The following is a 26,809-nucleotide window of genomic DNA, read 5'->3' as shown; positions in this document are numbered from 1 at the left end:
ACACTCCCATCACAACCTTCCCCTCCTGCAAGTGTATTTGAGCATGGGAGAGGTTTCACAAAATAAAGTGGGTGGTCAGCTTGCTGCGTCCTCATCTACCCTCAACCACAACCTGTTTTCCATATTACACAGGCATGTAAAGCCCTCTACTCCAATCTCCCCACTAACTATCCTTCCTACTAGGACTACCCAAACTCTGATTGGTCAGCAACTGTTGCGGGCAGAAGTTCCACTCTAATTATGTTAAAGCTGCCTTCAATTTATGTCACTGAGAGGAAACACATTCCTGGTCCACCACAGGGTCTTACAATTAATCACAGGTTTGGTCATAAAATTGTACCCTTTTGAAGTAGTGAAACTCAGCAAATGAGATGTGTTTGTTTGACAGAACCTCTGGCAATACCAAGTAGAAAATATCTCAATGTTTATCCTATGCACAGAGGAGAGGTCAAACCTGGGATTTTTCTAGTGAAGGAGTTTGTTTTGTGTTTGTGGACTACATTCATGGAATTAGGTTTCAGATCAATCAGAATCTCACGGTATAGCTGTCCAGAGAGGTGAATGACTTACTCCTTTTCAGATGTTCCAATGAGCCTCGAGCACTACATTTAAACATTAAATCCGTGTTCTCAATAAATTGTATACTTTTTCAAATTGTGGATGTCACCAAATCTTTGTGCTCCGTTTTAGGATTTAATCACTAATGTAGAACCAACAATGACAAGAATAGGCCTTCCCAAAGTGACAGGTCCTCAACTTCAAAATAGATGTTTCAGGGGGTTAACATAAACCTGTGCATCAGTGCCAGGGATCTTATGAAAGGGTGCACAGATCAGTTGAGCTTACTTTTCCCAATCAGTCTATTTGGAGGATTGAACATGCATTGTAGGTATACTTGTCCTATGACTACAAGCCCATGTCATATTGCTGGCAATTAACAGTTGCTCACAGTAGCCCACTTCTGACTGAAGTTCACCGGAGGCCAGTTCAAACTCTTCCATTGAGAATTCATCAGTTTCCCTGTTGCTTTAACTTGCTTTGAATTTTCTAAAAAAAAAGTCTTGGCAAAGCCAATTTCACCATTTTTCTCTTTCCTTTCCCAGATCATGTGTGATACACTTTGTCATGCATTGTCCTCTAATCATTTAAACTTCCATTCTACTGGCATGGATGAAGTGCACACTCAAAAGGTGTACAATTTTCCCATTGGAGACTGTACGCCAAACCATTCTGTATAACTTACATCAGAGAGTGCTGGCAATGCAATTCTTATCATACAAGTTTACTGTCCTGAATTTGTGGCACAAGTCAGGATTATGATAAAATAGTCTCCAATACAACCTGCAGATTTTTTCAAATCACAAACTATTTGTATTGGAAATATATTGCTGTTTCTTCACTGATAAATCCTGGACTTCCCATGTGAATAACGCTTGTGTCGGCCTTATTGATCAGAGTTGTTCATAAAGGTGACTCACCGCCACCTTCCCAAAGGCCATAAGGAGCAGATAATAAACATTGTCCTTGTCAGTAATGCTCATGGTCAGGTAAACAAAACACAGTGGCCTATGATCCACCCCATATCTTGTATTTCCATGCCTTCCCACCACCACCAAACCTCGGAACCTTCACCATTCCCCAATTTTGCGATGGAATTCCAACCTCCCTGCCCCCTGCCTCACCCAGGACTATGTCCGGGTCCATAAACCAATCCTGTTAATACGGTTGCTTTCTGGGTTCGGAAATCTGTTGGTGAAGCCACACCCCTGCAAAGTGTGCAGGTGAAATCCTGATTTCGAGGTTTCCACCTCTCAACAGAGCTCTCCACTCACTCCCAGAAAGCCAGGAAATTAAATTCCAACCCTCCACCTTTTCACTGACGTTTGTTGAGGACACTGAGTAATGGTCTTCGTTCTTTGGAAAGTACAATAGAATCTTTTACATACATTTGAAAGACTAGACTATCTCATTTTAAAGTCTTATCAAAAGAGTAACATTTCTGAAGTGTAGCACTCTTCAGCGTCATACTGACATGTCAGCCAGGATTATTTACTCAAGGCTGTGGCAAGGGATTTGAATATTTCTCTACCTCCTCACTGCTGGAGGGAAAAAAGCTTCTCGATAAACCTCCAACTATATTGGTACAAGTCATTCTTTCCACTGCTCATGGAAAGGGAAGACTTTTCCTGTTTCAAGTATAAAAATCTACAAATGGCTGAGCAGCCACCTTGCAGAATGGATTGCACACGCTACCTTTGAACCCTTATCTGATTTTCATTCTTTTTGATCCACTTTGCCAAATTGTTAACATTAATCGCCTACGCCCAGGTCTGGAATAAGATAAATCCTATGGGGTGCACTAAAAGCTCATGCTACTCTGAGCAAAATAAATGTTAGAATCTGTACTCTAATATATAAGCATGTGGTAAATTTCAAGTATTCAAGGTTTATCATATTTCCCTATTGTCAAACATTATCAGGAACACTTGAGAACTGTTAGAAATCTTTTTTTTTATTACTAGTGAAAGTAGCACAAGCATATTGAGACTCCCATCCACATATAGCTCATTCAAAATGGGACTGATTGGTTTTGTTATAAAACATTGATTGTTGCCTCTTCTGCCCTTTTGAATAATAGGTGCAATGGTCTTGGGTGAACATTTTGCACTCAGAACTATACTGTGGCCTCTCATTTAATTTTAGCAGTTTTTTTAAACCAATTGCTAGAGGCTTTTATCTCTCCTTTGCTTGCAGCAATGTTACTGTTTTGCAGTTGATGTGATGGAAAAAAGTAACTGGATGACTGGCTATAAAAGTCAAACAGTCAAATTGTCAGGCATTTCACTGACGTATGTGTTGAAATATATTCATAAAGCAAAAGAAGAGAAAAAAACTTCTATGACGCATGTGAAGGATAATGGTGTGGCAATAAGTTTGTTTTGTGTCTGGTCCACACAGACCAGACCATTTTCATGTTGATTAAAAGCTGGCAAGTTTTCCTTAGTACAGGAAGTCTAAATGGCACCAATTGTATTAAAACCTGTTTCGCCAAATAATGGGAAAAAAATCCAAATAATTTTAAAAATCCATCGATGTGAGAATGCACAAGTGTCCTTTTCTTCAATTGTTTTATGAACTCAAGCTTGAATTTAATAGGAATTTTTTTATTGTTTATATTTTATGTACTCAAAATGTTATTAGGTAAACTTGCTTATTTAGAGTGACTCATTTTCTTTCTGTAAATTGTAAGAAGTAGAGCAAAGCTGTGTAATGTCTTATCTTGCTATTGGAAATATAATTGATAAAGTAACAGTTTACACATTATTGAACTCAAATATGATTATTAAGGCTTCATATTTCAAATCTGTTAAATAAGCCTCATGACTGAATGCAAGTGCTCTTTACTAAATCCTCTATTATTTGATGCATAATTCAATTAACTCAGTTTCAGCAACTAGGTATATAAGTGCTGTACCTTGCAACAAATCTTTAATGGGTTTCAGACTTTCAGGCTATCATTTACAAATTTATACTGAGTTGCCATTGAGTAGTTTTAGACCTAGATTTCTTTACACATTGTCATCTTGAATACTGTGTGTTGGGAAATACATGCATCCCTACCTCAGTAGCATCCTCCAGACCCACAACCCTCCAAAGATTCTGGGGTGGAGTTTTGCTACCAAAACAGACAGGATGAGTGAAAACCTCCTGAGATGACACACTTGCCTCAGTATAATGTGCCTCAAGAGACCTGATCTTAATTCCAGTTGAGTCAAGGATGCAAGGCAGAATTGCACCTCGATTTAAAGACAAGTGTGATCCTGAGCTGGGGCAGACTGTGAAAAGGCCTGGTTCAATGTTCTGGGATTTGGCTCACTACCCCTCATCCTACAAGCCTCTCATTCACTCATGTGCTGTTCTGTGCCACCTGTTGGCCTACTGAAGTCAGTCCAGCACCCACAAATGCCCATGTCCCCTCTTAGCCTCTGAGCTAATTCATTGTGCTTGCCTGAGAACCTGGACTTTTTGCTTTGTTGACACAGCTGGAAAGAAGTGATTTTCCCTGATATATAACTTTATGACATTACAATTAGCTGTTTTTTTGTGATCTCTTTTGCCAATGGCTAAGTATTTATTTATACAAGACCAAGAGGTATGAAGTGTATATATCTTTTATTCTTGATACTTTAAAGATCTGGTTGATTCGCACTTTCACAAGCTTGTAGTAACAGCTGTTTGTTTCAAAGAGCATCATTTTTTTTAAAGCAATTCCACACATACCATTATTCTGGAGGTCAGTTAGCTCAGTTGGCTGAACAGCTGGTTTGCAATGCAGAATGGTGCCAACAGTACTAGTCACTAGGAAGGTCATCAAATTTGCCCTTCACTTTAAGTGTGGTAACCCTCAGATTAAACTCACCACCACTCATTTGTTTTAATGAGAGAGCAGCCCTGTAGTCTTCTGGGACTATGGTGAATTGACGTTTTAATTGTGGTAGAATTCATCAAATCAATTAAATGTGTATGGATGGTGAATGGGCATGGCTGTGCAACGGGTTGCTGTGTAGAATAAGAAGGGCTATGGGAAGAGGGAGAGTGTCATGAGTTGGCATGTTGGGTGGGCAATGGCCTAACTCCAACCATCTTCAATCACTTCATGAATTACTTTCCCTATATCATAAGGTCAGTTGTTGAAGATGTTCACTGATGATCACAGTGTTCTGTCCCATGCACAAACCTTCAGATAATGAAGCATGCAGCAAGACTGCGACAATATTCAATGTAGGCTAATAATGGTAGGAAACATTTTCACCGTACAAGAGACAGACAACGACCATCTCCAAAAACAACATCTAACAATGACAATCAAAAGTACTAACATTTCTGACCATCAAAACACTGTATTTTAAAGTATTAAAAATATAGTAATTATGTATATATTTAAAATATATTTAACATATTAAAATACTATTTATCTGAAATTTACCTTTTCACAGTCTGCCCCAGCATGGGATCACACTTGTCTTTAAATCCAGGTCCAATTCTACCTGCAAATACTGTGGCTACATAGCAGAAGATGGGAGTTAATAGTTATCTCACACATTATCTCAGATTGCACAGCACCCTGTCCACCAGTCATGCTGATTGCAACCAGGTTGTTCATCAGATCTACCTTCCTCTCTGACTGTCCCTATTTCTTTAGAAGTCAAGAGTGCCAACTAGGCTGGCTTCAGGATAGCCAAACTATCAAATACAAAGCAACATATTCCCAACTGCCGATACAGCTTCCTGTCCAAAACTCCATTCCCCTAAAGCCACTCCAGCCTCTGTAACTTGCCTCTGTTGGTATCCAAGTTATTAATTCTTGGAATGCTATGGACTGAGAGTTTTGAGGATGGTATATATAAATATGGTGCTGGATTTTGCATGTAGTTTTTCACTAGTACTTGCGGCAAGCAATTAGAAGGCAAATGGTATATTTCAATGCAGACTTGATCTCCCTACCTAAGAGAGAATATATTTGCCACAGAGGAAAGCCAGTGGAAGTTCACTAGGCTGATATTGGAAATAGTAGGACTGTCATTTGAGGAGAAATTGGTTTAACGTGACCTGTATTTATTCAGATTTAGAAGAATGAGAGGGGACCTGATTGAAACATATAAAATTCTAACAAACCTTGACTGACTAGGTGCAGGGAAGATGGTTTCTCTGATTGTGGAGTCTCAAGCCATGAATCATAGTCTCACGGTATGGGGTAGTCGACGTAGCTAATGAAACATTTCTTCATTCAGGATGGTCAACCTGTGGAATTCACTATCAGAATGTCTAGGCATTAAAGGACTATGGAGAGAGAGCAGAAATATGGTGTTAAGATCGAGGATCAGGCACGATCATGTTCCATGGCAGGACTGGTTTGAAGGGGCAAATGGCCTACTCCTCCATGTTTCTAAGTAATCAGTGGGTAAGGTAACAGTTCTGAAGGTGTTAATGAGGAAGTTGCATTAATCTCCACCTTAACTAATGATGTTACACAGTGGTAGTTGAGATCTGTGCAAGTTCCTGAGAGGAGTAGTTGTGTTCAGCACAGCTCCGAAAAGTCTTCAGTAATTACACACACCAAGCTAATGAATACTCTGCCTGTTGCTCTCAGGAAAGAAACTACCTTGTTATGTTAGATTCTTTGTTGAAATTTCCCAATGGTCTACCCTCTACCATTGACAACTATACAGGCCCTTGACTTGGCATAGAGTAAAGATGATTGGTAATAGTGAACAGTCCAAACTGGGATACAACATGGTGATTAGCAGTACCTGATCTTGAGAAAAAGAAACATATTTAAAGAAAAGAGAATTGACAACTTAAAGAGCGTTGTGGTTTTAATGAGACACTGATCACACTTGGATTACTGTGTGCCAGCAGCAGTCGAAATATAAAAACTGAAAGCAGTCAGCAGCAACTATAGGAGAAGCAGCAGTGTGAGGTCAGTACTCAAAAATCAAACTTTCATCAAGAAGTTAGTAAGAGGCACTTGCATAACAGTTTGGGCTAGGGATAAAGAAAAAGGCTAAGGCCTTAGCAAAGGAAGCAGTGTAGGGAGTGACTGAAGGGTCTAAAAGAAAAGGGAGGGAATATAACAGAGGTAGGTTATCAGGGGGCAGAGGTTTGGATAGGAAACTGCAGAAATTCAACTCCAAAACATGAGATTGGAACCTTCAGGAAGTGAAGGAAAATCTTTATGAAACAGAAAAGGAGCAGAAAGAGAAGGCATGGGAGTTAAAAAAAAAAGTGTTGTCACCTCTCAAAAATGAACATCTCTTATCGTCACAAGTCAATTCCATAAGGCACAGCAGGAAGGAACAGTGGAAGAGCCAGAAGAAAATAAATGTTATTGGTACTGTACTAAGAGGAAGGCCTCAGAACTTATTTCAGATGGAAAAGAGCAAATTTTGAGAAATTTGTGGGAAGTATGTAGCAGAAGAAAAGTCAGAAGAAGTTTAAGATTTAAAAGTGATCAGGACTGAAGTATTAGGCTTCAATTTTGGTCGGAAAAATTATAAAGGCCGTAGCCAGACAACTTCATTCATTATGCAGAATAAAATGCATTGTATTTTGCACTGTTAAAGGTGAGAAAATGACTGTTTTGCCTATGAAGAAGGGGAAGAGTTTCAGCTTGGCTGCAGGAGATGGGAAGCCACCATTTAGATCATTTAAAAATGTAGGAAAACCCAGCAAGCGGTACAGAGAGACAGTAGTAAGTGAGTCAGAATTTAAAAACTTGACAGCAGTAAAAGTTTTATTGGAAGCGTTTAATACAGCAATGCAACACTAGATTTTCAAAAGGCTGGCAAATGGAAAAAAACAGCTGCAACTTTGCTGCATTACAAAATCTAGGTCGAGAGTGTGGTGCTGGAAAAGCGCAGCAGGTCTGGCAGCATCCGAGGAGCAGGAGAATCGACATTTCGGGCATAAGCCCTTCATCAGGAACGCACTACAAAATCTAGCAAGCTTCATAGTAACAAAATGTAAAACAACATTAATGAATTCAAGAATACAAGCTTAGGGAGTTGGCAGATTACAAGCATTATTGTAACGCTGAGGACTTGAGACTTAGCTGATAAAACTAATAACACAGAAGACTGTGCAGACTGGGTCACTGAGTATATTCATGATTGAGATTGAGATTGATCAATTTTTTGGTATTAAAGGCATCAAGGAATCTGGAGAGACAGCAGAAATATGGTGTTGAGATAGAGGCATGTGATAAGCTAGCAGAGTTTAAGCCAAGTACCCAATGCTAAGACTTGGTTTCCGTGTCAGTGTTATGGGATAATACAGTCTCACAAGCACAGTCAATGGCCAACCAATAACAAAGGGATTATAGATTACTGTCGAAGATGTGCAGAAGTAATACACAGCTGCATTACAGTAGAAGTACTGGTGGTCACAGACACATAAGGGTTTATGTAATACAGCATCTACTAGCATTGGAAAAAGTAATATCCTGGGAGTCAAGCTTCCAATTCTCTGTCAATACCCACATCAATGGGTCTGCTGGTGAGGGATAACAACATTAGCACTTTTCCAAATTTTATTGCCTCTGACCTTGCCGGCATCATTTTCTTTGTTGCCTCCACAAGTCGCACGACCTGCGTCTTAGGTGTAATATATGTACACTACACCTGATAAATTCCAAGATTTCAATCTGCTGTCCGGAATGTCTAAAAATAATCAGAATCAGTGTGGAATGACCGTATCACTAGAGGAGATTAAGTGCAGAGTTTTGTGCTAAGAAGCTGGAATTCAATATCCATGGTGAATATCCTAAAAACAGGCAAAGTGGTAAGTTTGGCTCCAGTGTACCCGACTAACTTTTGACTCTGATTAGTACCAGGATGTTCAATCAAACATTCCATAACAATAAGTATGACAACCTCACAATAACCTTTACTTTTCTTATTTAGAATGTTGATATACTAGTTGCTTTGGCCTGAATCTTTACAATAATTGAGTCTGTCTGTCATTGGGAAAATGGTGGTGGATGCGAAAAGCTGGAAACCCCACCCTCAAACATGGCCCCACTATTTCTGACTCGGAGGCTGCAGATTAGGGCAAGTTCCAAACCAGCTGACTAGTTTATGGAGACAGCTGTCCACACGAAACAGCAGCTGGTTCCAGCCATATCTGACTTTTCAATAGCCAAGAATAACAGCATGTATAGATTCTAAAGCAGGTTCAAACTTTGCTGAGCTCTTTGTAGAGGAAAGATGAGCTGTTCTTTGTAAGAGGTAAGGTGGCCTAACAGGTGATAAAAGTAGACATGAAAGTGCATGAACTCTGCATAAACTCATTGGTGCTATCAAAATTATTGGAACATTCAACATAGCTGTTGGAAGATTCAAGTAAAATGTTTAAACTTTTCAAAAAAGTCTTTCAATACCATCTGTCAAAGGGACCTGTCAGAACCAACTGTGAAGGCATGCAAATCTCCTGCCCTTAACTATTTGAAAAACTGGATTAAAAAAAAAACATTGCTTGTTATTTCGCTGTTTGATACCATAATTCTGGTTTCACAGCCTTCCATTATGACATTATGTTTCACAGTAAGACATGCCAGTACTACGTGATTATATATAATTTGAAGGGAGACAAGGAATTTCAATGCCTTTCATAATATAAGGAATTAAAGGAAGCTAAATTCAGTGGATGAGTTTCTCAGGAATGAAGATTTTGTTCTTGTTTCATTTCAAAATAGTGAATTCTTCAATCGACACATGAGGAATTCATTTTACCTCAGCATTCTTCCGATCAGTCCACTCAGAAGGAGGGCAGCTTAGCAGCTTTAGCGTTGCCACCATTAGTGGAATCCATTGTTGAGGCTGCAGCTATAGGGAGAAGATATCTAAATAGATGGCACATTCAAAAACAAGTGAGTTTAGTTAGAGGAGCCAGGGCCAGCCAGGCATGTCCCAGTGATCAGGGCACAGATATGGGACATTGGTGTTGTAGTGTTGTGCTTGTGCTGTTTCCTCTAATGGCTTCTCCATAGGTCATTGAGTGCCAGTTAGGGAACCTGCAGTCAGCCACTACCACCAGAATTCACCAGGTTGGCATTAGAGCTGGGAAGCAATGCAGGATTAGCCACTTAATTGGCTCTGTTGTACAAACATCCAATCTACAAATATTCTTTTTTATAGAAAAGCTGCACTACAAAAGGAAAACATCAGGCTTCCCATCTGACACATAACATTACCAGTCTTCCAGCCCTTCTGTTTCCAAAGAGCTCCAGAAGGTCTGCCCACTCCAAAATATTGAACCAACAAGAACTTCAATTTATGCAGTCTCCTTAAACAGGGAGAGAGTGAGGACTGCAGATACTGGAGATCAGAGCTGAAAAATGTGTTGCTGGAAAAGCGCAGCAGATCAGGCAGCATCCAAGGAGCAGGAGAATCGACGTTTGGGGCATAAGATCTTCTTCAGGAAAGCTCCAGTCTCCTTAAACAGCAGTGATTAAGTGGCTTTATCTTGGGCTGTTTTGCAGTTCTTGTTTTTTTTTGTGTTGTCAGCTATTTGGACCTGCATCAGCCTTTTTGAAGATGTTGTTCAGCTTTTCTGAGTTTTGTAAGTTAGCAAATTTTTTATATGATATGACAGATATTCTACAGCTGTTCTTGCATAGCTTAGTGGCCAGTTATAGAGGAACATTAATAGAGATCTTGAAATAAGTCCCTTGGCTATCGCTCCTACTGGGGATCGTGAGGAGGTTGAAATGGCAGGTTGAGGGCAGGGAAATGTTAAATCTAGAATATATGAAACAAATCTTTCCTATGGATAATGCTACATTCAAAGTTCATTGGTTGCCTTAAATAATTTGTGAATCATCACGATATGAGTCATGTAATTATGAATAAGTTATCATCAATTTTTGATAGCATGGTTTCCAGCTAAATTGAAGTTATCTGGAAACTTCTTCATTTTCTGAAATACACTACTATTTATACATATGATACACCCTAATCTAGTGTGTTCCTATTTGTAACCTATTCCTAACATTGCATTATTCTATTTCAAGCAGTCAAGTATTCACTCTAACATTCCTCATTTATGTGATACCTTGCAAGCATTGATATCACTTCTTTTTAAATCATGTGGTGCAGTGTAATTCCTTTGAATGCATGTTGTTGCTGTGAGCAAAAATAACAAAAAGAACACACTTACTCATACTTAATGCTTTTCATTTTTGTTAAAGTTACGCAGAAAAGCACCTTATTTTAGTGGGCAGGAAACTGAGATAAATGTTCCTGAGTTCCTGATATACATTTCAGTCAGCAAATTTCCATTTCAGGATTACAAATGTGTAAGATTGCCCCTCATGTATTTATGATGTTAGCTTAAACTTATTTCTGTATGAGATTCATATGACAAGAATGTATTTCACTGACTATTAAAAGAAAACAGTATGCCATGTATCCATTAAAGACTTTCTCTATTTTGCATTTTCATTTTGATTACCAAAATGTTGAAGAACGTACATGTTGAGCTTGCCTTCATAATTGGCGGTGACATTCAAGTGGTGAGTAATTGTGGAGCATCTCTAGGTACAGTGGCATGTCATCAAGAGCAAGTGAAATTGAAAAGTTAACTGTTACTTGCACAAAATCATTGCTTTTTGGGTTTCTCCATCAGTGTGTTTTATTTAATTTTGTCTTTTTTTTTTCTTTTTTTTAATTACCCCCACACTAATGCCTAACTGTGGTAGTGCTTATTTTTGGTGTGTTTTATTTACTGTTTTGATGGATCTTCACTGGTTAGCTATGGGGTTCAGGTCATGTGATTTTCAGATTTCCATGTGCAAAGTACAAAGGTCAGTGACATCAGTACATAAATGTATAGATATCTAGGGTCAGATGCAAAGTTTTTAAAATAACTTAAGATTTCTTTTTGAGAGAAGCAGAATTTGGTTACTTGAGGCTGAAAATAGTTTTGATTAAGTAGTGAAGTTTGTAATTCTTTTGAATCAGTAATAACCTTGCCAGCAAATAACTTAATGAGCCACTTTTAATCCAATTTAGTTAAAACTAATTTCCTATAAATAATATTTCAGTGAGTGTTATAATTATTTTGAAGCAGAATCAAATTATAATTTTTACTGGATTAATGCAGAATTTGCTATCAAGCATACTATTGAATAGATTTGGGTCGCAAAATGTGTCAACATACTGCTTGCTTTGGTGGTGCTACTGCTTTTTGTGATGTAGAATAGCATTGTGTAAGCACACTTCTGGTTCAGGCCATATCGGGTGTTATTTTGGTGAGGTATAGTATGGGTACTGCTTCTCAGTCTGCAGAGTTAGTCATTCATAACCAATTTCATTCTAACATACATTGACCTTGGCGATCTTTTCTCTCTACATTGTGCTATTGTTCTACAGCCACAAGTCGACACATCGTAAAGGAATGACTGCTTATTCATGCCCAATTCAATCCTTGTTTTTGACCTCAACAGTTCAGTCACTGCACTCTCATAAACTTGGACAGATTAAGATTAATTCTTCAGTACGAAAAGTTACAAACACCACTCCCGCATCAGAAGTATTAAAAGAATCAACAACTATTTTGAGATTGAGCCCTAGGAGAGACGAGACAACACAGTTGCTAGGTGATAAGAGTGATCTGCTGACCCTGATTTATGGTTACATCGTGTAACCCACATATGGATGGGCAGCATGTCCATAGTATGAGGCACGATCCTGCACAAATGTCATCATACAGACAATTAAAGTGGTTATATAATATCTCTGGTGACTGGACTGCAATGGAGGAGCTCTGCGATTATCCCCAGACAGCAGAGCACGACCCATTGGTCTGCTGTATCCTCAACTTGCCACTGCAGCTGATTCTGCTCTGAGTGTTTTAAGATTAAACTATGAAACACAATGGTGCAAGTTATGCAAGTGTACTTGATTGTCTGTGCAGGATCTCTGAAGGAATAAAGTGATTTTACTTTTCTGACCATGGCTATTCCTTGATACTGTTTAGGAGTTGAAGGTATGTTGGGTAAGTCTATCCAAGTAATCTCCCTTTGCCAGTTATTCTGTAAAGTCAGGTTGTGAGCCAGAGTTGTTGTGTAGCTTATCTGCCACTTTGCTCTTGACTCAATGGCCTTGTAAAGTAAAACTTTCTTTTTTTTTGGACCATGTAGTTTTTCATTATAGCATAACAATACAGTTTTATTATAATGAATAAATTACTCACATTTACTAATAAACAATAAACCTGTTATACTACTGAAAAGATTTGGGTCACAAAATGTGTCAACATACTGCTTGTTTTGGATGTTATAAATTTTACATAACATAAATTTGCATACAAAATCTTGGTCACATCAGATATTCATGCATGATCATGGTGCATAGTTTAATTTGCTACAAGATTTAGTCCACAGTGTATATGAACAAGTGGGCTGTTTTATCTAGGCTATCTTACAAGGAACAAAGCTCCTTCTGGAACAATGTTGAACAATTATGAAGCTTCTTTTAGAAATGCAAAGTAGGGCTGTCAATCATTTTGAAGAATGAGATGGGTTTATCTGTAAACTGTGTTAATTAAATCAGTAAGGAATCAAAAGATGACTTTACTACTCACAATTGCCCACCCCAAAAGTTGGACATATGGTTACAATCTATAAATATTAATTTCAATGTCAAGTCCTGAAGTGCTTTACCATCACTGCTTATCTTGTCATTTGTTTCTGCCATTTAATCTTTCTTGCCTTCTACCATATCACAGATTTTTCCTATCATCATTTCATTTCCTCCTGCCTTTCTGTGCTTCTGCACTTACTCAGAAACTGTCATATCACTAACCTTTTTCTAGTTGTGATGAAAGGTCATCAACCTGAAATATTAACATTGCTCAGACCCTGTAAGATTCAATTCAATGTGGGCTGTGGCAAGTTGTGTGGCAGAATCAAACTGCTGTCATGGGAAGGAGACTCTGGAATCTATCCTTTCGGATTGGGAGCTGCAGGTTGAGGGGAAAGATGGATGACAACTGAGAAGTGGGTAGCGTGGGGAGGTGCAACACTATCATCAAGTGGGGGATACAGTAAAGCACGCATGGGAATGAGGTAATGTGGGATAAGGAGTTCATCTGCAGTCAGGAGTATTCTAGCTTCAAGCAGGAGACAGTGTATGGCTGTATCTAGCTGCAATTACTGGTGGGAAGGTGCAAGCTCATGTAATTGGGGGTATGGGGAGATGAGAGATCTATGGGGTTCATGGGAAAGGCTAAGAGGAAGGGGAATAGGGATGTTTCAGATCTGGCCAGCTGGTAGTGAAAGCCACTGATGGAAAAACATTCACTGTCACCTCCCATTGTGCTGGAAATTGAAAGTGTGCAATGGGAAAGAAAATGGCTACAAGCAAATGAAGAGTGGGCGGAGTAAGTGACAGTCAGGGAGGGGGCTGTAAGACCCACTGATGTGAATCCCTTGAAAGAGAAAATGACAACACACACCAACTCGTGCACTGTACAGGTTACAGACCTGTGGGGTCCTAGAAGGGTGGCACGATGGCTCAGTGGTTAGCACTGCTGCCTCACAGCACCAGGGTCCCAGGTTCAATTCCAGCCTCAGGCAACTATCTGTGTGGAGTTTGCACATTCTTCCCTGTGTCTGTGTGGGTTTCCTCCCACAGTCCAAACTTGTGGTGGCCAGATGAATTGGCCATGCTCAATTGTCCGGTACATTAGTCTGAAGGAAATGTGACTGGGTGGGTTACTCTTCGGAGGGTCGGTGTGGGCTTGTTTCCATATTGTAGGTAATCTAATGCTTTAGCTCCCTGTTTACTGTGCACTGCCCTTCTTCAGACATTGCTGATCATTTCATTCATGCCAACTCTTTTGAACTCAGAGGCCAGAGAAAGAATAAGGATCTTGTAGGACAAGATGCAGTGGTGTTTGCAGGACCCATTACCTTGTATATCCCTTATTCTCATTTCTAGATGCTGCAGGAAACTCACCAATGCATCAGACTTCCTTATAGATAAGGAGTTAGCCATTATGTGAGACAAATACATTCAGGATTAGAGGAGAGTCCAATAACAGATGTAAGGTTCAAATAATGAATATTATCAAAAACATCATAAATGCTGTATGTATTGTCACCTATGCCACAAAAGTGTCCTCAATACATTTTCTTCTTTCTCTCTCTCACACTCCATCTCGGTGTTCTCCCTGGTTCTGCAGCTGGAGTGAAGGGAGCCTGCTCAGCAGTGAAGCCCATTAGCTCTGGACATTTGGCTGGGCAACCTCTGGGGTGTCTATGTTTGAATGGCCCAGAGATGCCAGTATCTTCTTGTCGGAGTCAAGTGAACCCTCTCTGATTGTAGCTGGAGAGTACAGGTCTGGTGGAGGGCCCAGTCACTTCTGGAGTGTTCCGAGAGGGGATTTCTCCTCTTCTGGATTGATGCCCTACTAGTACCATTTTTGTGAGAACGGGAAACCAGTCTTGCTGTCATCTTCTCATTAGCCTGTAGTCATGAAGATCATTGTCTGGGGTGATAGAGTACAGTATATGCAACTCTCCAGGAAACCCTGAGGGAGCCAGGACTGGCTGTGCAGGGTAGCTACTAACCTGACCAAGGACGCAGCCAGATGGTCACATGACTCATTGCACTGCTGCAACCTCTGGGCCTGAGGGCCATTCCCTCCCACATACCTGTGTTTTACATTGAACATATATGTTGTGTCGAGGATTATTCCTAACTTGAAATGAAATAATCTAATCTACGCACCCCTCAATTCACTGCTGTCCACCTGCATGTCCAGCAGTTGCTGAAATGTCCCTAATGACTCTGCTTCTACCAGCACTGCTGGCAACGCATTCCGTGCATTCACAACTCTCTGCGTAAAGACTCTACCTCTGACGTCTCCTCTATACCTTCCTCCTAACACCTTTAAAACTATGACCCCTTGTGCCAGTCAGTCCTGCCCTCAGGAAAAGTCTCTGGCTATCGACTCTATCCATGCCTCTCATTACCTTGTATACCTCGATCAGGTCACCTCTCTTTCTCCTTCTCTCCAGAGAGAAAAGTTCAAGGTTAGTTAACCTCTCTTTGTAAGACAAGCTCTCCAGTCCAGGCAGCATCCTGGTAAACCTTCTTTGCACCCTCTCCCAAAGCATCCGTATCTTTCCTTTAATAGGACAACCAGAACTGGACGCAATATTCCAAGTATGGTCTCACCAGGGTTTTGTAGAGCTGCAGCAAAACCTCGCGGCTCTTAAACTCGATCCCCCTATTGATGAAAGCCAAAACACCACATGCTTACTTAACAATGCTATCCACTTGGGTGGCAACTTTGAGGGATCTATGCCCTTGAACACCAAGATCCCTCCATTCCTCCACACTGCCAAGAATCCTGTCTTTAATCCTATATTCAGCATTCAAGTTCGACCTTCTAAAATGCATCACTGTGCAATTATCCAGGTTGAACTCCATCTGCTATTTCTCAGCCCAGCTTTGCATCCTGTCTATGTTGCACTGCAGCCTGCAATAGCCCTCAATACTATCAACGGTACCTCCAACGTTTGTGTCATCAGCAAATTTACTAACCCACCCCTCAACCCCCTCATCCAAGTCATTTATAAAGAGCAGAGGCCCAAGAACAGAGCCCTGTGGGACACCACTCAACACTGATCTCCAGGAAGATGCTTTCCATTGTCACCCACACTCTGCCTTCTGTCAACCAACCAATTCTGAATCCAGACAGCCAAATCTTCCTGTATCCCATACCTCCTAACTTTATGAACGACCCTATCCTGGGGAACCTTATCAAATGCCTTGCTGAAGTCCAGATACACCACATCCACTGCTTGACCTTCATCGATCTATGTCGTCACCTCCTCAAAGAGCTCAATAAGATTTGTGAGGCATGATCTGCCCCTCACAAAACCATGCTGACTGCCTTTAATCATGCAATGCTTTTCCAAATAGTCTTAAGTCATATACTTCAGAATTCTTCCCAAAACCTTGCTAACCACAGACATAAGACTGACTGGTCTGCAATTGCCAGGGATTTCTTTATTACCCTTCTTGAAAGGAGGAACAACATTCACCTCCTTGCAATCCTCCAGTATGACCCCTGTGGAGAGAGAGGAAGCAAAGATCTTCCCCAGCAGCTGAGCAACCTCCTTTCTCGCTTCCTGGAGCAACCTACGAAAAAACTGGTCTGGCCCTGGGATCTTACCAATCTTAATATTTGCCAAAATTTCCAGCCCATCAATTTCACCAATCTTGATCTGTTCAAGCATATTTCCCACCAACTGAAAGTTCTTAGTCACAACAAAATCCCTTGCCTTAGTGAAACCTTCTGCTTCCGTTCCTCCTGGTGTATGTGAACAAAGGTTCTGTTTGCAGACACCACAGGGTCTGGTCTGCTGAGGCTGACTGGTTACTGGCTGCCCTCTGAATAGCAGAGGCCTAGGCCAATTCTTATCTGCCTCCTGGGGAGCTGTTGCTCACCAGTTTCTGCTCCCAAGCTTTCTAAATCCTGACATCCCTACTGAGGGTGTCACTACGTTAGCTAGCAGAGGATGCAGGAGGCAGTCTTGCTGATGCTTCCTCTGGCCATTGGTTCTTTCATCTTCAGACAGCAAGGCGATGACTTCAGAATCAACCACATTGTGACTGGAGTCATATGTAGGCCAAACCAGATAAGGATGATAGATTTCATTCCCTAAAGGATATTAGTGCACCAGAAGAGTTTTTTTTTCCTGACAATCTGCAATGGTTTCATCATCATCATTAAATTTTTATTTCCAGAATTCAATTGAATGCGTTGAATTCAAATTCTACCATCTGCTATGTCAGGAGTTGAACCCAGGTTCCCAGAACATTACTGGGTCTCTGGATTCATAGTCTAGTGATAATATCGCTTGGCCATCACCTACCCCCCTAAATTGTTTTGGGAATGTTCCGCGGTAAGTTAGGGATAGAGTTGGATGTGAAGGATGTGAGGAGGTGAGGTAGGTAGTTAATGATATGCATTTGGTAAGACACAGTAAAGAACCTTGCAGGACCTCACTGTGAAAATCCCTCCAATAAACCCACATACCTCACACTTTGTCAAAAAAATATAAGATTCAACCCTCAGTTTCTCTGTCCACTGCTGTCTGATCTGGTGATTATTTCCAGCATTTCTAGTGCTTATTTTGAATTTACTGCTCCTATGGTAGTTTGCTTCTTTGCCGGTGGGGGTATTAAGGTTTCTGGGTAATGCAAGATGGAGGAAAGGGAAAAAAAAGTGCCTGTAAGAGCTACTCCTTTTTTGAGGTATTTTAGGTGTTGGAAGTGATTTCCTCAAATTCCAGGAGCAGTAATTACTGTTTTACAAGCTGTTGCATTGTTCTGGAAGTTTGGGGAAAAAAGATCAAAACATGGCACTTTAAAAAAGAGGAAAGAACAAAGGCAGAGTTCACATGGTCAGTGAGAGAGAGAGAAAGAAGGAAACCTACACTGTTAACTGACACAGCAGTAAATCTGCACAGCTACTGCCTTTACTGTTTGAGTTTATGCATCTCTGGACATTGGAGTGCATCTAAGAAAAATTAATAAATGGCTAAATTCACAGCTTACCTTGGAGGAACGTGTGTGGAACCTGGAGACCTCACACCACAGGATCAGATAAGTTTTTAATAGTAAATAGAGTGGGTTCGTTTTGGTTATATGTTGTATTGAAATCTGTCTTTTGATTAAAATTTAAAAATATAAAACATAGGCACTAAGTTAGCCTGGAGCAGTATCTTTTTAGAGCAGTAAAACTGTGCTATTTTCTGTACATTATTAAAGTGCAAAGATGGCCTTCAGTAGAGTGATGTGTTTTTCTTGTCGGATATGGGAGATTAAGGAGAATTTCCACGTTATTGATGATTATGTCTACAATAAGTGTGTTTGATTGCAAATCCTGTCAGATCACATGGATAGGTTGGAGAGGCAGTTAGAGGCAATGAGGAATTTACAGGAGCTGAGGGGATGATGGGTGGCAGTTACAGGAAGGGAGAAAAACCGCAACAAAGTCAGGTGAATGGGTTACTGCCATGAAGGGTAGGAGAAGGGGGTAGGTAATGCAGGAATCTTCTGTGGCTATCCCCATCTCAAACAAATATGTTTTTGTGGAAAATGTAGGGGGTGATGGATTCTCAGGGGAATGTAGCTCAAACAGCCAAGTTTCTGGTACCAAGGCTGGATCTATTGTAATGAGGGGTACATCATCTTCCAGATGACTGACTGTGATAGGGGACTCTCTGTTAAGAGGAACTGACAGACATTTCTGCAGCTGGCATTGAGAAATCAGAATGCTGTGTTTCCTCCTTGGTGCCAGGATAAAGGATATCTCAGAGAGGGTGCAGAATGTTTTCAAAGAGGAGTGGGACCAACAGGAGGTTGTTGTACACATTGGAACCAATGATTTAGGAAGGAAAATTCCGAAGGGAGAATATAGGAAATTTGGCAGGAATTTAAGAAGGAGGTCCTCGAGGGTACTAATATCTGGATTACTCCCTGTGCTACAAGCTAGTGAGGGTAGAAACAGCAGGACAGAGCAGATGAAAGCGTGGCTGAGGATCTGATGCAGGGGAGAAGGATTCACATTCTTGAATCATTGGAATCTCTTCTGGGATAGAAGTGACCTATACAAGAAGAACAGATTGCACCTGAATTGGAAGGGGACTAATGTATCGGCAGGGAGATTTACTGGAGCTGCTTGGGAGGATTCAAACTAGTAAGGTGGTGGGGGTGGGGGTGGGGGTGGGACCCATGGAAATAGTGAGGGTTAAGATCAGTCTGAGACTGATACAGCTAGGATACGGAACAAGTCAAACAGTTAGGGCAGACAGGAACAAAGCAGAGAACAAGGTAAATTAAACTGCATTTATTTCAATGCAAGAGACCCTACAGGGAAGGCAGATGAACTCAGGGACTGGGGTATCAAAGAAATTCCAGAAATGTGGCTCAGGGATGGACCGGATTGGCAGCTTAATGTTCTCAGTTACAAATGTTATAGGAAGGATTAAAAAAGGGGCTGAAGAGAGAAGGGAGGGGTGTTGCATTTTTGATAAGGGATAACATTATGGCTGTACTTACAGAGAATATTCCTGGGAAGACATCTAGGGAAATTATTTGGGTGGGAGTTAGAAATAAGAAAGGGATGATCACCTTATTAGGATTGCACTATAGACCCCCCCCAATAGTCGGTGGGAAATTGAGAAACAAATTTGTAAGGAGATCTCAGTTATCTGTAAGAATAATAGAGTGATTATGGTAGGGGGTTTTAACTTCTAGACGCAGACTGGGATTGCCATAGTGTTAAGGGTTTAGATGGAGAGGAATTTGAGTGTGTCCAGGAAAATTTTCTGATTCAGTATGTGGATGTATCTACTATAGAAGGTGCAAAACTCTTGGAAAATAAGGCAGGGCAGGTGACTGAGGTGTCAGTGGGGGAGCAGTGTGAGGCTTCTATTAGTTTTAATATTGTGATGGAAAAGGATAGACCAGATTTAAAACTTAAAGATTTAAATCGGAGGAAGGCCAATTTTGATGGTATTAGGCAAGAACTTTCAAAAGTTGATTGTGGCAAATGTTCTCAGGTAAAAGTATGGCTAGAAAATGGAAAGCCTTCAAAAATGAGTAACGAGAATCCAGAGACAGTATGTTCCTATTAGGGTGAAAGGAAAGTCTTGTGGCTGCAAGGAATGCTGGATGACGAGAGAAATTGAGGATTTGATCAAGAAGAAGAAGGAAACATGTGTCAGGTATAGATAATACAGATTGAATGAATCCTTAGAAGAGTACAAAGGCAGTGGGAGTTTATTTAAAAGGGAAATCAGGAGGGCAAAAAGGGGACATGGGATAGCTTTGGCAAATAGGGTTAAGGAAAACCCAAAGGCAGTTTATGAATACATGAAGGACAAAAGAGTAATTAAGGAGAGAATAGGACCCCTCAAAGAACAGCAAGGCAGCCTATGTGTGCAACTGCAGGAGATGAGGGAAGATGCTAAACGAGTATTTTGCATCAGTGTTTGAAGGACATGAAGATATAGAATGTGAGGAAATAGATTTTATATCTTCCAAGTCCTTTTCCACAATAACCACTGATGCATTATACCCTTTAGTATCTCCCCCATCTCCTGTGGTTCAGCACATAGTGAAATTTGAAAGGGTTCAGTCAAGATTTAAAAGGATGTTGCCAGGGCTGCAAGGGTTGAGTTATAGGGATATGGTGAATAGGCTGGGGCTGTTTTCCCTGAAGCCTTGGAGTCTGAGGGATGACCTTATAGAGATTTATAAAGTCATGAGGGGCATGGATAGGGTAAATAGGCAAGGTTTTTTACCTGGGGTGAAGGGCTCCAGAACTAGATGGCATAGGCTTAAGGTGAGAGGGGAAAGATTTAAAAGACACCCATGGGGCAACTTTTTCATGCAAAGGATGGTGCATGTGTGGAATGATCTGCCAGAGGAAGTGATGGAAGCTGGTACAATTACAGCATTTAAAAGAAATCTGGATGGGTACATGAATTGGAAGGATTTAGAGGGAAATGGGCCAAGTGCTGGCAAATGGGACTAGATTAATTTAGGATATCTGTTGGCATGGACAAGTTGGACTGGTGTATTTCCATGCTGTACATCTCTATGACTATCTTATTCTGATTTTTGAAATGATTCTCCTTGCTTTGGCTCAGGCTACATCCTGCAAGGTGTAGGTGATCCTGGATGCTGTTTGCTGAATCTGCTTTACCATATTTGGAATGAAGCGAAGTACCTGCAGCACAAGGCAAAACAACAGGAATTTCTTGTTTAACTCTTTCCAACCCAAACATACAGCAGGATCAGTAATTCAATGTGAAGACTCCATTCAATCACTGACTGAAAATGCTGAAGAATGGCACAACATGAGAGGAGTCAATTTGGCATATTGAACTTGTGCTTGTCTTTTGGTAAAGCTACTCAGTTCATTCAATTCCTCTGCTGTTTCTCCATACTCCTGTGAATCTTTTCCATTCAAATGTCTATCCAGTTCTCTGTTGAATGTTACTATTGACTTCACTTTCACCAATGGTTCAGGCAGTTCATTTCAAAACACAATAATTCACTGTGTTAACACGTTTCCTCATGTCATCACCCTTAAGGAGACTAACACTGTACTTCTCTCACCGGAAATAGTTTTGCCTTATTTACACTGTTAAAACCCTTCATAATATTGGTCATCTTTTTCAAAACTCCTTTTAGGCCTCTTCACCTTAAAGAGAACAATCTGAACTTCTCCAGTCTCTCCAAAAATCTGAAATTCCCTCCTGCCTGTTCAAAGAAGCGTGGGGACAAGGCCTGGTGAACGTTAATTCCTTAACTAGTCCAAATCAATCAAATTCTCTGATCATTCATGACAGTGGTATTTCTACGATAATGCTGTGTTCAGTCCAGGTGCAGCATTCTCAAATGTTTCAACTTTAGAAGCAGTTCATCTGATATGAAGAATTTTTAAATGTCTTATATTCATTGTCCATATAAATACAAGCTGAATATGGGGAGTATCGGTTATGAGTGTGCACTATGACTCATAAAGAATCTTGTGGTATAGAAGGATCTCTCAGTTGTTGAGATCAATGGAATGGATGTGCTTCACACAAGTTAATGACTTGATTGATGTCCTTATTGTTACTGGGCCAAAAAGTGGATCTGGGCACAGTATCTTGGTTTTTTTCTGCAACCACATAACCTGTGTACATGTGCCGAGCATGTTTAGATGTAGAGCTTGTACAATTACTACCTGTTGACTTTTGAATATTACATTCCTTGAGAGTTCCAATTCATCTCATAATGACCAGGCAGCATGTGCTGTCTCGTGGGCCTGTTGAAAGTGTTCAGACTACCTGCTGTCGATGATCTTTTTGAGCTGCTGCTGCAGCGGATGCCGCTTGGCAACTGTGCTCTACAGAGCAAAATAAATGAGATCAAAGCTGAAGTAATCATCTAGCTGAAATTGAACAATATTCACTTGAAGAATATTTTTGTTCTTCACAGGGTTTGGAAGTCAGCTAAGAGATTCGCAAGTAGCCACTTAGTCAGCTGGTTTATTTTGAATTTCTAAATTGTACTCTTGGATCTTAACAAGTAATCATTGTGCTTGTGGAGACTACTATGAGAGGTTTCCAACAAATCATCTCTAATGGCTGCTGTCCGCATTAGCAATGAAATGATTGCTGAGTGTGAATCTGTTGCATCCTCTCAACAAAAATCTCTCTTTGATTGTTTGAGCACTTCACCTTAGTTCTTGTAAGGATCTTGGAACCAAACACAATAAGCTTGGCAAACTGAAATAGACATACTCCAAAACCTTTCTGGGATGCATCTGAGAACTTTGGGTTAACCTTTTCATGGTTGGAGGCTTGTGCAGGTACATTTTTAATGTGGTTTAAAGTCATCTTGGAATTAAACATACGCACATTTAATAGCAGCTTTTTAAAATCCAGATAATGGAGCTGCACCATTCAGTGTGATGCTGTACTTTCTGGATGGTATTGCTTTCTTCCATTGAATTCAATTCCTGTTTGAGCTTACTCTAAAAGTGAATACTGTATTTATGAGGCTCAGTTCTGGGTTTGTCATGATTTTTCAGAAGTAATAGTGTATCACCTTCAAAGTTGCTAAAAGCATCAAACAAGGCTGGGCAGATTAGTCAGATAATATATAGACTCAATGTTGCAGTTCAGAATTTTGAGTGTTGTGACTGTGAGTGTTATTATCTTGTGAATTATCTTGTTAACTACTGTTTCTAAATGTGAAAAATACCATTAGTCATCCCAATAAACTGTTTCGACATTGATCTGAATAATACCAATGTATGGGTTGTCTGACACATTATAAACAGTTAGTTTATTATGATGATTTGCACTGTATTTGTCAGTCTTCTGAATATATTTCTTGTAAGATGTGGAAAGGGATGACATTTGCACTTGCACCCGTGTCAATCTTGGCATTTGTTGCATGATTTCCATTCCTTTTGGGATGTATCACTTTTCTGACACGGCCTAGTGGGAGTGTAAATGTTACCACATTGACTGTTTGACTGGTCTCTAAGCTGTGGCATTGCAGATACTTCTTGGACTTTGATGTGCTTTTGTGCCATGGACAAAACATCATCGACATTGTCCCTTGGTTGACTGTTCTTCACATACTGCTGTGCAGCTTTGGGTTGCATTTTGGAGTTTTGCTGGGCAGTTGGATTCCTGGAAGGTTTTAGCTCAATAGCGTCTTGTAGAACATAGCTTGGATATGCTAAGAAATGTTAGACTGGTTCCAGAGATGAAACAAGTCATATCTCATTACAAGATTTGAGTGTTTTACAGAATCTGTTAATGACTGCAGTTGTTGATGTAGAGTCAAGCCCCTGTAGATGCTGCTGACCAGCATGGAATGCTTTGAACTTGCACTCTCTTTCTCGTGTGCATCAATGGGATATTCTTTAAGGTTTATTTCGAAGCGCTTCTGTGGAAACTTTAATTAGCGCAGTGGCAATGACCAGTTCCAAAAGCCTTCCAGTTGAGTTAGCTTCGGTGAAATCACATTCTGTACCTTTGTTTTGACACCTGGTTACAAGTTTTACCTAGTGTTATCTGTATGACCCTTTATAAATAGATCGGTGGTGTGAGCTTTTCTTTTAAAAGAGAGGGTGTGTGTTTATGACTGGTTCAATGTTGCTTTGCTATATTTGTAACAGTTGAGACTTGGTTGTTAACTTTAGCTCTGAACTCAGGTATGTGATGAAAAATGACTGATAGAAACAGAACTCTTCACAACTCTCACTGCTGCTATCAGCTTTTAGTATCAAAAGTTTACTTGCTGTCACCATGATGTAGTTTCTTGTGTCAAATAGTACTGCCAGTATGATATGGTTTGACTATTGCCCTATATTTTAGCTCACATAGCCTATACCAGAGAGGCAAAGTACTTGTTGAGATCGATGTCTTGAAGTCAAGATTAGAGTAGTGCTGGAAAAGCACAGCAGGTCAGGCAGCATCAGAGGAGCAGGACATTTTTGGGCAAAAGCCCTTCATCAGGAATTCCTGATGAAATGACGATTTTCCTGCTTCTCCGATGCTGCCTGACCTGCTGTGCTTTTCCAGCACTGCTCTAATCTTGACTCTAATCTCCAGCATCTGCACTACCCACTTCTGCATAGATATCTTGAAGTTTATTGACCAAACAAACTGTTCACATTGCTATAAAATCATCGTATTATACATTATCTGAGCTTTGTCCTGATGTTACAATATGTAACATACATATAACTGAGCATCTACTTCATTGCAATGAGAGAGTGACTAAAAGTCAGGCAGGAACCATTGTGTTGGAATGTGACATGTTGTGACCAGTGTTCCCTCTAATTTTTTTTCTTCTGTGCAGACCTCCAAGGTCAGTGCAGGGCAACAATTTCCAGAACCAGAAGTCAATGTCGCAATCGCCATCACTGACCACCGTGTGTGCAACATCAGAGCGGCTGTGCATCTTAGAGGGAGCATGGATTGTGATGTCATGTGACTCTCTTAAAGGAACATTTGTCTGTCTGGTCTGGAATCTATGCAGTGATGCAACAATTTTGATGTTATGAAAGTACCCTGAAATCTTAATGAAATAAATCGCATTTTATCAAAAGCCTTAAATGACTTTTACTAATTTTGTAGTACTGTAAAAATAAATTATCTGCATCTCATTCAGGTGCTGCAGTGCTAAACAATCATAAAATGTTGCTTACCAGCCAATACTTGACTTGATTCCAGCCTTGGGTTTGTATGTTCTCCTGTGTCTGCGTAGGTTTCTACCGGGTACTCTGGTTTCATTTCAAGGTTCAAAATTGTGCATTCACTATGCTAAAATTGCCCTGTAGTGTCCAGAGATGTGCAGGTCAGGTGGATTAGCTATGGTAAATCTGAGGTTATGTGCAAAGGTTAGGGGAGTGGATCTGAGTGGCATCCTTTTTGGAGGGTCGATGTGGACTTGATGGGCTGAAAGACCTCTTTCTGTAGGGATTCTATGATTCTATTACCTCTCCCACTGAGGTAATAAACCAAGTGCACTAAACTGGTGTACAGTAAACCCAACACTTGTTCTGACCATGTGTTTACATGAACTGAAGTTTTTAAAAATTCTGGAACCTGTTTAAAATGTCATCACGTCCAGAGAGGGAACATTTTTAAAATGGGACATGAATTATGAATGATCAGCTTCACTCACACTGTTGCTTCAAATTTGGATCAGCAAGTATCTTGGACAAATTGGAATGATTTTGACTAATGTAAACAGGATCCAGTGATGCCGCTTCTATTCTGAGTATATGAACAAAAATAGATGTCAATACATTTTGAGATATTGCAGCAGGGCTGGAGAGCAGCATATCCAGCTGAGGGATTGGACAGCTGTACACTGTTTGCTCTTGCAGTGGTATTTTTCAAATGCATTAATACAGCTCAATCCCTGCCATGCATGACCTATTTTTGGTTAACACAAGCCATTGTTCTATTTCTGTCGCCTGTGGGCTGTGTTGTTGTTGATTCATATGTAAACGTTTTATCACTTCATTTTGCCAACTTGGAGAGAAGTAAACAGGGGCAGTGCAGACTTGTGCGTACAGTGGTTAGACACTACACTTGCAAACCTCTAGTGCTTACTACGAAGCAAAATAAAGGCTTCCCTGAACTGTGATGACTACCATTCCAGTTACTTTCAACTTAATTCATGCAACAAACAGGTCAAAAGAAAACTGCAAAAAATAAATGTCCTTTGGAAAGAAAAGTTTGAGTTGCCTTTTGTAACTATGTGTGTTTGGCTCAACCAAAATATAAAATTGAGAGAGGCACTTAACCATTTAGAATTGAAAGAAAGAGAGCACTTTACAATGTAATAATGTGCAAGTCATCTGATTGTTTCGAGAGGAAGAATTAAGGAGGAAATGACTCTGTCGGTGCTCTGATGAATCTTTTATGTGGCTGAAGTGAGGACTCAAAGGAAAGATGCTGCAGACTATTTATGAGACTGAATCATGTTTCTCCTCAGATGGGGTTTCTGACCGAGAGCAACCGATCCAGCTGTTGGCTCAAGACCGAATGCATAGCATGCTCACCTCAGGTAAGCACATTTAATATCATAGAGATACTGTATAATAACATGCTTTTGTTATTCTCCTGATTACATTCAAGTTGTTTGAACTCTACATTAAACATTCTGTAGAAACCTGACAATCAGACTGTGGGGAAATTCTG

General features: G+C 40.3%; 1 protein-coding gene across 14 annotated transcripts in view; it reads left to right on the top strand.

Annotated features, from left to right (window-relative positions):
* LOC132815678 (histone deacetylase 9-like) overlaps nt 1–26,809 on the top strand; it is a 766,519-nt gene that overhangs the window by 265,160 nt on the left and 474,550 nt on the right. For all 14 annotated transcript variants that reach the window (XM_060824722.1, XM_060824725.1, XM_060824717.1 and 11 more), the window contains one exon: nt 26,604–26,675. In XM_060824722.1, the coding sequence (XP_060680705.1) occupies nt 26,604–26,675 (72 nt within the window). The remainder of the gene's footprint in view (nt 1–26,603; nt 26,676–26,809) is intronic.

Source organism: Hemiscyllium ocellatum, chromosome 5 (genome assembly GCF_020745735.1).
Source record: "Hemiscyllium ocellatum isolate sHemOce1 chromosome 5, sHemOce1.pat.X.cur, whole genome shotgun sequence".
Classification (NCBI taxonomy): domain Eukaryota; kingdom Metazoa; phylum Chordata; class Chondrichthyes; order Orectolobiformes; family Hemiscylliidae; genus Hemiscyllium; species Hemiscyllium ocellatum.
The sequence above is the reverse complement of the archived record's forward strand: the minus strand, read 5'-3'. Positions and strand labels throughout refer to the sequence as shown.